This window comes from Trichechus manatus, unplaced genomic scaffold (assembly GCF_000243295.1).
Source record: "Trichechus manatus latirostris isolate Lorelei unplaced genomic scaffold, TriManLat1.0 scaffold00087, whole genome shotgun sequence".
Classification (NCBI taxonomy): Eukaryota; Metazoa; Chordata; class Mammalia; order Sirenia; family Trichechidae; genus Trichechus; species Trichechus manatus.
In genome coordinates this window covers 6,878,818-6,888,981 of record NW_004444023.1, presented here as the reverse complement: position 1 = coordinate 6,888,981, position 10,164 = coordinate 6,878,818, and the positions used below count along the sequence as shown (strand labels likewise).

Below are 10,164 nucleotides of genomic sequence, written 5' to 3'. Positions count from 1 at the left end.
AAGTATGGGTGTCATAGGTAGTCCCAGGCTTGCGGATGGCATCTGAAGTCTTGGACACACTTGGCAATCTGGAGGACTTGCCCTTTAAGTTTTGAGGTCGGACCTAGCACCAGCGGTTAGGGTCAGAGGAAGAAGCGCATGTGCAGCTGGTATCAGAAAGGAAGTGGAGCAGAGGGGAATACAAGTGATGATAAATTGGTCTGATTGATCCTTACAGTTCAGTGTTAGAGAAGTGGATATTTTGAGATAGACACACACACATACAGAACAAAGAATAGAACACAGCAGAGTTCTGGTGAGAAACAAAGTAAGCCAGAAGGCAGTGCAGTGAAGTTTTTAAACTGAAAATAGAAAGCTATAGGAACACCTGCTTACTTTGTAATCTGGGTGAATGCACTGAGGTGATAAAAATATCTCTGACTTTTTTTCCCAAATCCTTGAACAATCCAGATATTTCACTGAGATTTTGGCAATGTCTGTGTGATACTTAAAGATCTTGGGTTATTTACACAATTTACAAACACTGAGTATCCCATCCTACAGCACAGGACAACTGGAAAACTTGAATGCACACTCCTAGATGTAAGATGTAAGCACTGGGTTGTAAGAACCTGGATAGAAGCATTACAACAGAAACTTCATGAGCGCAGAGATCTTGTTTGATTCTTCCTCTGCTGCATCCACTTTGTGTACAATGGTGCCTCTAGCACAGAGTAGGTACTGTGCCCCATGTTAGTGAATTAACTGGACCTAGGCTAAAAGAGCATCTCTGGGGGGCGCAAACGGTTAACTGCTGAACTACTAGCTGTGAGGTTGGCGGTTTCAATCCACCCAGCAGCACTGAGATTTGCTTCCAGTCTACTTCCGTGTGGAGCACTTCTACTTTGCACACATGTGGTTGCCATGAGTTGGATTTGACTCAATGGCAACTAACAACACAACAACCTAGAAGACCAATCAAGAATGAAACAAAAATATCTGGTAATCTATTTAGCGTATTGGGGTTCTTTAAAACTCAGTTCTTGCTGCAAAGTAAGTTGAAGGTCGTAGAATCAATGTTTAGTACAGTAATAAGTGATGTCAATCATACTCATCCTGCCATCCATGAATGAGAATTAAATTTTCACTCTATTTTTTATTGGGGTCTATGGCTTTGAGGAGAGATCATTTCAGAGAAGGCAGGCAATTTCTTAGTTAAATATAAAGCATGGAATATGAGGTAAGACAGTATTATAATACATGGAGCACCTTACCTTTTGTGAAAGTCTGAGGCACTTCAGCACTAATAGTGACACTCATTGTATCTTAATAGATGCACGGGCACAGAAATGTAATCCTACGGCAGCTGAGATCTACACACCAAATTTTCAGGTGTGCCAACTAAGAATTAAAATGAAGGAAGCTTGCAAGCTCTCTAAGTGGAGAAATTTTTAAAACATAAGATATGTGGAAAGTTTTTATGATAGAAAACTACATGAGTATTGAAGATGAGAATGTAGGCAGTATGGGAAGCATCACTGGTGAGAGTTTGTGCACACATACAGTACCACTTCAGACCCATGGGAAGGGCAATTGAAAGATAAGAATGCTACTAAAAACTCTCCAAATTTTGTATGAAGCAAAAAGTCCAATACATATTATCTATGCATTGACTTCATTGATTATTTAAATACATTAAGCATTTATGTATACCATTACTCTTCTGGGTACCAGGAATAAAACAGTTAACAAGTTATCCAAAAAGTCCCCATCCCTGACAGCATTTAGCTAGATCATATATAAGTGTAATATTTTTACAGTTCAGCCAATGGGGACAGTGTTGGAACATGCAAACCTTTTTATTAGCTGAAACAGGCATAAATATTAGGCTGAAGGTTTTTATAACAGTAGGTTGGAAAGAAAACAATGTGATCTAAAATTCTTTTCCTGATTTCCCATCCAAATAGTAGTATGATGGAAAGGAGAATTTAAAGTATTTTTCTAAAAATTGCTTGAGTAACTCATTTTACAAATACTACCTCATTTGTTCCTTGTGTGAGTTTATTTTTCGATGGACCCGTCTTAGTACCTGCAGTCTAAATTCCTTGGTGTTTTATATACTTAAATTGTTCTCCAGCACAGAGAAAAGTGTCTGCCCTAATGAAGCTTACCCTTACACGTAATGGAAGAAATAGGTAGTAAACAAATAGTTATATGGAGAATTAATGTCACCTAAGGAGCCTTGGTGGTGCAATGGTTAAGCAATCATCTGTTAACTGAAAGGTTGGAGGTTCAAACCCACCGGCCACTCTAAGGGAGAAAAGACCTGGTGATGTACTCCTGTAAAGATTTCAGCCTAGGAAACCATATGGTGGCAGTTCTGTTCTGTCCAGTAAGGTCATTATGAATCAGGATCAACTCCATGGCCCACAACAAGGAGCCCTGGTGGTGCAGACGGTTAAGCGCTTGGCTTCTAATCAAAAGGTTGGTGGTTCGAACCCACTCACAGGCTCTGCAGTTGAAAGACCTGGCGATCCGCTTCCCTGAAGATTACAACCAAGAAAACCCTAGGGGGCAATTCTACTTTGTAACATGGGGTCGCTATGAGTCAAAAACAACAGCACCCAACAACAACAGTGATAAGGGCAGTAAAGAAAAACAAGTATGATAAGGATATAGAATAGAGAATGGTAGGGGTTGCTTGTTTAGAGTATCCAGGGAAGACATTTCTCAGAAAGTGACATTTAAGCAGAACTTCAGTGAAGAGAGGGAGCCAGCTATGATGATAGCTGGAGGGCAAGAACTTATTGTAGAGCTCTGTTGTCAAAATAAGGAGCCCTGGTGGCGCAGTGGTTAAGAGCTTGGCTGCTAACCGAAAAGTCGGTGGTTTGAACCCACCAGTCACTCCATGAGAAAAAGATGTGGCAGTCTGCTTCCGTAAAGATTACATCCTTGGAAACCTGCTGGGGCAGTTCTACTGTGTTCTACAGGGTCACTGTGAGTTGGAATCGACTCAGTGGCAATGGGTACAGGCTGTCAAAGTAGAGTTTGTGGACTCCCTTTGTCAGGATCACGTGAAAAACTTGTTAACCAGATTTCATGACTGAATATGACTTACCAAATCAGAATCATGATGAGGTGGGACCTTGGACTCTGCATTTACAATAAGCCCTGAACCCCCCATGAGATTTGATCTAGAGTTAGAGTGTCCCCACCTCAACTCTGCATCCCCCACTTCAACAGCATGATGTTAGTGCTGAAGCACTCCGCTGCAGAGATAGGATTATGTCCTCCCTCCTTCCCTTCCTTCCCTCACATCTGCAACCCAGCTCAGATTCCACTACTTTTCTTGCCATATAAGAAGCCACATTTCCTGTTATACCTTGAACAAGTCCTCTTATAGTCCCTACAGAGGTGGGTCAGAAACCCAGAATGGGCTCCCCAGTCCTGCCCTGAGGCCCAAGGTACAGATGCCTAACTCCCCCATCAATTCTGGACACCCTGCTGAAGCAAATGCAGCACATCACTAAGCCTGCCTCACAGGCCCCTGTTACCATCCACAGTGTCTTCATGGTCCCAATGAAGATCACTCTTCACCTGCTCCTCTGCACCTTTTCTGAGCTGAGAGACAGTAGAGCACAGCTGTGAAGAGCATGAGTCCTGTATAACACCATCTTTGAGTCCTGCCACTTCCCTTACTTGCTAGGTTGCCTTGGGCAATGTGCTTACCCTCCTTGGGCTTCAATATTCCTATCTATAATTGCGGGGTAATAAGGAGCCCTGTTAGCGCAACAGTTAGGCACTCAGTTGCTAACCAAGAGGTTAGCAGTCGGACCCACCCAGCAGCTCCATGGGAGAAAGACCAGGCAATTGGCTTCTGTAAAGATTACAGCCAAGAAAACCCTATGGACCAGTTCTACTCGGTCCCATGACGTCGATATGAATCAAAAATTGACTCGCTGACACCTAAGAACAACAACAGTACTTAGTTCATAGAGTTGTTATAAGGATTAGGTATTTTAAAATGTCAATGTTTACAACAGAACCTGGAAAATAACAAGCATGCAAATATTTAAAATTAATTTTTGGCCTTAGTGAAGGAAGGTGGAGGTAGACTGGAGAATGTGAAAATATTTGTTCTTAAAAAATGTTAGTCTGGAAAATGGGTGAGAGGGGGCCTCTTCTCTCTAGGCCCACTGTGAGTAGCCAGACACTGAGCTTGGTATTTTTCATAAATCCCAACTTAGGACCCTCTTAATAAACCTGTGGTTATTTTAGACTAGAACAATACAGATCTGATCTTGATGCTCCTTTGCCCCTTAACAGTTTGTAGCCTCCCATTTCTTTTGTTGGTTGTTGGGTGCCGTCAAGTCGATTTTCAACTCAGTGACTCCATGTGACAGAACTGCCCCATAGGGTTTCCTAGGCTGTAATCTTTATGGGAGCAGATCACCAGGTCTTTCTCCTGCAGAGCCGCTGAGTGGATTCCAATCGCTAACTTTTGGGTTAGCAGCCAAGCCCTTAATTGCTGTGCCACCAGGGCTTCTTCCCCATTTCTGTTAAGATAAATGTAAAACTCACTGAAATGCTGCCTCCTTCTCCATCTACTTCTCTCCTCTGGCTCCTCTGGCCTCCTTTAATGCCCTGAGTTTTATGTGCTCCTTCACCTCCAGACTTCTGTATGTGATTTTTCAATCTGCCTGGATGATTCCCCCTCCCACATCTTCATGTACATCTCCCCTCCTCATCCTTGAGATGCCATTTCAGCCATTTCCTAGAAGCTTTCCCTGACTAGGTCAAATTCTCTTGCTCTATGCCCTTTCAGAGCCATAACTTCATCTTTAGCCGCACTGATTACAGGCGCAATGTTCATTGATTCCATTCAAGTATACTCCCCAGTCGTACTGTGAGCTGCCTGAGGTCAGGGACCATTTCTGCTTTTCCTTGTCATTTCCTCTCCAAGGAAATTTCCTCTATTCCTAGCACATAATATGTGCTCACTAAATATTGGTTGAACTAGTGACCAATATTGATCAATAATTGGTCAGTGTTATTGTTCTTAGCTGCTGTTGAGTCGACTTCTGTCTCATGTTGACATTATGTACAGCAGAATGAAATGCTGCCCAGTCCTGTGTCATCTTCACAGCCACCAGCATGTTTGAGTCCCTTGTTGTGGCTGTTGTGCCAGTCCATCTCACTGAGGGTCTCCCATGCCCTCACTGGCCCTGTACGTTTCACCAAACATGACGTCTTCCTCTAGCTTGGTAATGTGTCCAAAGCAAGCAAATTGGACAGTGTTCTGTTGTAATCCCCATAATGTTTTCATTGGCTAATTTTCACAACTAGATCGCCAGGCTTGTCTCTCTAATCTGTCTTAGTCTGGAAGCCCCACTGAAACATATCCATCGTGGGTGATCCTTCTGGTATTCGAAATATCCGTGGCATAGCTTCCAGCATCAACATGCAGGCTACCACAGTACAACAAACTGACAGACAGGTGGTGGAATTGGCCAATAATCCTCTTAAAACTACTTATGAGGTAATTGATTGGATTAGCTCATGATAGTTAAGCTGGCTTTGTAATGTCATATATCTAGCAAGTGCTAAATCTCATATTGTCTGGCAACAAAACCTGTGATCTGTTCTTTTCACTCGCTCCATTAAACATACTGACATGGGCATTCACTACTAAATCAAGGGGGTCTACTTGTCCACTGTATCTGTATTCAAATTTGTTTGAAGAAGTCATGCATTCACATTGTTCAGAAATCAAAATGATAGGAACAGCTATCCACTGAGACACCTTGCAGTCACCCACGACTCGTCTACCTTGTTCTCATTCCCTTTTCTTCTGTCATTGACTGTTTTATTTTATTGTGCTTTAGGTGAAAGTTTACAGCCCAAATTAGTTTCTCATTCAAAAATTTATGTGCAAATTATTTCATGACGTTGATTGCAATCCTGCAATGTATCAACACTCTCCTCCTTTCCACCCTGGGTTCCCCATGTCCATTCGTCCAGTTTTCCTGTCACTTCCTGCCTTCTTGTCTTTGCTTTTGTCCAGGTGTTACCCACTGAGTCTCATATACTTGATTGAACTAAGAAGCATGTTCCTCATGTGTGTTATTGTTTGTTTTATAGTCCTGTCTAATCTTTGGCTGAAAGGTGGACTTTGGGAGTGGCTTCAGTTCTGAGTTAGCAGGGTGTCTGGGGGCCATAGTCTTAGGAGTTCATTCACTATTTCTTTATGAAAACACATGGATATTAGAATTCTTCTTTAGCTTTCTTTCATACAGAAAAGGGAACATACTACTAACATTCTTCTATACCTCTGTAGTTTTTAGTAAGAGAAGAAGAGAGAAAAGAAAGAAGGTGAGATTCAGTTCTGTGAGGCAGATTCAGCCATTCACTCATCAGATCAGCACACCAGACTTTGGGCTGTGTCTTAGTTTCTTAGTGCTGTTATAACAGAAATACCCCTGGCTGGTTTCAAACTGCCAACCTTTGGTTAGCAGGTGAGTGCTTAACCCTTGTGCTACAAAAACCAAAAAAACCAAACCCATTGCTGTCAGTTCTGACTCATAGCAACCCTCTAGGTCAGAGTAGAACTGCCCCATAGGGTTTCCAAGGCTGTAATCTTTACGGAAGCAGACTGCCACATCTTCCTCCCACAGAGTGGCTGGTGGGTTCAAACCATCAACCTTTCGGTTAGCAGCCAAGGGCTTAACCCTGGCTTCCTCTTGAACTACCAGGCTCCTTAATGATAGGGCCTCATTAACATAACAAATAAAATTATATTCCCAAATGGGATTACATCAATAGATAGAGGTTAGTATTCCAACACATATTTAGAGGGGAACACAGTTCAATCCATAACAAACATAAGTACATATAATGTACATATATGCAGAAAAGTATACAAATCTTTTATATAGTACCAAGAAAAACCAAACCTGTTTCTGTCGATTCCAACTTATAGCAACTTATAGCAACCCTATAGGGTGGAGTAGAACTGCCCCACAGGGTTTTCAAGGAGCTGCTGGTGGATTCGAACTGCTGACCTTTTGGTTAGCAGCCTGAGCTCTTAACCACTTTGACACCAGCACTGTGCATTTTTAGGGTCAGCATACTTTGCAGCCAGCACCTGGATAAAGAGAACCACAGTACTGTGCAGGGTCCTATTGTGTGAATATAACACTATTTATCACTTGTACATTCAGGCTATTATGAGTGGTGCGCCTAGGAACATAATTATATCTTTTCGTAAGCATCTTCCTTTGTTTTTTTTTTCTTTTCTATTTTTGAAAACGTTTATTTCTAAATAGCTTAACAAAACAAACCAACCAAAAACCCCAAACCTGTTGCTGTCAAGTTGATTCCGACTCATAGCTGCCCTGTAGGACACAGTAGAACTGCCCCGTAGGGTTTCCAAAGCTGTAGTCTTTACGGAAGCAGACTTCCACATCTTTCTCCTTTGGAGCGGCTGGTGGGTTCAAACCACAGACCTTTCAATTAGCAGCTGATCACTTAACCACTCTGCTACCAGGGCTCCTTCTAAATAGTTCAGACTAAGTGAAAAGTTTCAAAAGTGATACACAAATTTTCTGCATGTTCTTCTTCCAGAATCTCTAAACCGTAATATTTTACTGTATTTGTTTTATCACATTTTATCTATTTATACACACACACACACAGACACACACACACAGATAAATATTGTTTTTTTAAATTTATTATCCCTAAATACTTAAGTGTGATTTCTTAAAAATGAAGATATTCTTTTACATAACTGGAATATAGTTATCAAAACCAGAAAATTGAAAATGATACAGTACGATTATCTAATCTACAGATCTTATTCAAATTTCACTAACTGTCTCACTAATGTTCTTTAGAGTAAATAAAAAAATATTTTCTTTTAGACCTCTTGTCGTTAACTAGGTTATTCCTTTGCAGGCACGCTGGCCTACATCCAGAAGTCAGAACTCACTAATGATCAAACAACTACATTAGGAAAGAAATTGTATGGATGTAATGAATGTGCAGTGAATGCTTGTAAGTCACTCATGATGATGCCTCAGAGAAATTATGCAGGAAAGAAACCCCACGAATGCTGTGATTATAGGAAAGATTTTTCCAGTAAGTCACAGATTATTACTCATCAGCAAGCTCACACAGGAGAGAGATCATATGGATGCAATCAGTGTCAAAAAGCCTTCATTACAAAGTCAGCACTCATTTATCATCAAAAAACTCGTCATAAAGAAGGGAAATCGTATGGGTGCAGTAAATATGAGAAAGCTTTCCCTTGGAAGTCAAAACTTATTTTACATCAGAGAACTCATTCAGGAGACAGACCTTTCAGATGCAGAGTATGTGATAAAGCCTTCATGGTTAGGACACATCTCACTGTACATCAGAGAACTCACACAGGAGAGAAACCATATGAGTGCTTGGATTGTGAGAAAGCCTTCTCAAAAAAGGCTCAGCTCATGATTCATCAGCGAATTCACACAGGAGAGAGACCCTATGGATGCAGTGAATGTCAACAAGCTTTCGTTGAGAAATCGGATCTCACTAATCATAAGAAAACTCATCATGCAGTAGGGAAACCCCATGGATGCAGTGAATGTGGCAAAGTTTTCCCCTGGAAGTCAAAACTTCTTGTACATCAGAGAGTTCATTCTGGAGAGAGACCCTACAAATGCAGTGGATGTGATAAAGCCTTCACATCAAAGGCACATCTCATTGTACATCAGAGAATTCACACAGGAGAAAAACCATATGAATGCTCTCATTGCAAAAAAGCCTTCTCCACTAAGGCACACCTCATTATTCATCAGCGAACTCACACCGGAGAGAGGCCCTGTGGATGCAATGAATGTCAGCAAACTTTCATCCAGAAGTCAGGTCTCACTAACCATCTGCAAACTTGTCATGCAAGAGTGAAATCTTATGGATGCAGTGAATGTGGGAAGGTTTTGTCCTGTAAGTCAACTCTCATTATACATCAGAGAACTCACACAGGTGAGAAACCCTTCAAATGCAGTGTGTGTGATAAAGCCTTTACAGCTAAATCCTATCTCACTGTACATCAGAGAATTCATACAGGAGAGAAGCCATATAAATGCTGTGATTGTAAGAAAGCATTCACTACTTTGTCAACTCTCATTGGTCACTGGAAAACTCACACAGGAGAGAGGCCCTATGGGTGCAGTAAATGTCAAAAAGCCTTCTTTCGGAGGTCAGCTCTTATTAATCATCAGCAAACTCAACATATGGGAGGAAAATCCTATGTACAATGAATGTGGGCATATGAGAAGACTTTTTTTGTGTTAGTCACAGCTGACTGTACTTTAGTGAACTCATACAGAATAGGAATGCCATGAATGGTGTGACTGTGATAGAACTTTCTGGAACTCCTACAGAATGATAGCTGCAATGATAGTGGTAAGTCTTCCATCTGAAGGCATCCTTCATTATACACGTAGGAGTCTCATTGAGAGAGAAACAGAAATCCAGTGATCATGAAAAGGCTTCATTTGAAAGTCAGAGGTTATGGGTTTAGGAGGCAATACCCATGGATGCAATGCATGTGAGAAATCATTATCCTTGAAATCACATTTTTATATGTTAGGCTATTCATTCAGGAGAGGGACCTTACAGATGAGATGAATGTGGGAAGGCCCAGAAAGGTCACATCTCATTGTACATAAAACAACTCATGAATGCTGTGATCATAAGAGTCCTTCTCCAGAAAGCACAACTCTTTAAACCTCTTATACAGGAAGGAAATTCAGTAGATGCAGTGAATGTGGTAAAGTCTTCCCAATTAATGCCTATCTTCCTTATGTCTGCAAACTCATAGAAGTAAAGCCTCAATGTGTAGCGTATGTGGTAAAGCCTTCACCTAGATGTCAAAACTCACAAAGCATCAGTGAAATAAGAGAGTAAATTAATCCTCTTGAAATAGGGACTATGGAAAACCTCGTTTGGGAAGTGACATAAGTCAGGTACTTCATTCAAGAGAGAATCCAATGGATGCAGTTAATATCTGCCATTGGCCACAAAACTCTTTGCAAAGCAGGAAAGAAATGCCACGAATGCAGTGATTGTCTAAAATCCTTCATCTGGAAATCAGATCTTAATTTTTCCCTAACTCACACATCAGAGAGCCCCTATTCT

At 41.2% G+C, this 10,164-nt stretch overlaps 1 protein-coding gene across 1 annotated transcript; it reads left to right on the top strand.

Annotated features, from left to right (window-relative positions):
• The first annotated feature begins 1,444 nt into the window (after window positions 1-1,444).
• LOC101346409 (zinc finger protein 84-like) lies at window positions 1,445-9,284 on the top strand. The gene is made up of 2 exons (XM_023736214.1): window positions 1,445-1,520; window positions 7,936-9,284. Exons 1-2 carry the CDS (start codon window positions 1,445-1,447, stop codon window positions 9,282-9,284), a joined length of 1,425 nt encoding a protein of 474 aa, XP_023591982.1.
• The last annotated feature ends 880 nt before the right edge of the window (window positions 9,285-10,164 follow it).

Bases quoted from the DNA above. Each gene is read 5' to 3' on its own strand.
- LOC101346409 (XM_023736214.1), top strand. From the start codon at position 1,445: ATGTGGAAAGTTTTTATGATAGAAAACTACATGAGTATTGAAGATGAG. The intron at 1,521-7,935 runs GTGAGAGTTTGT...ATTCCTTTGCAG, and splicing joins CAGTATGGGAAGCATCACTG to GCACGCTGGCCTACATCCAG.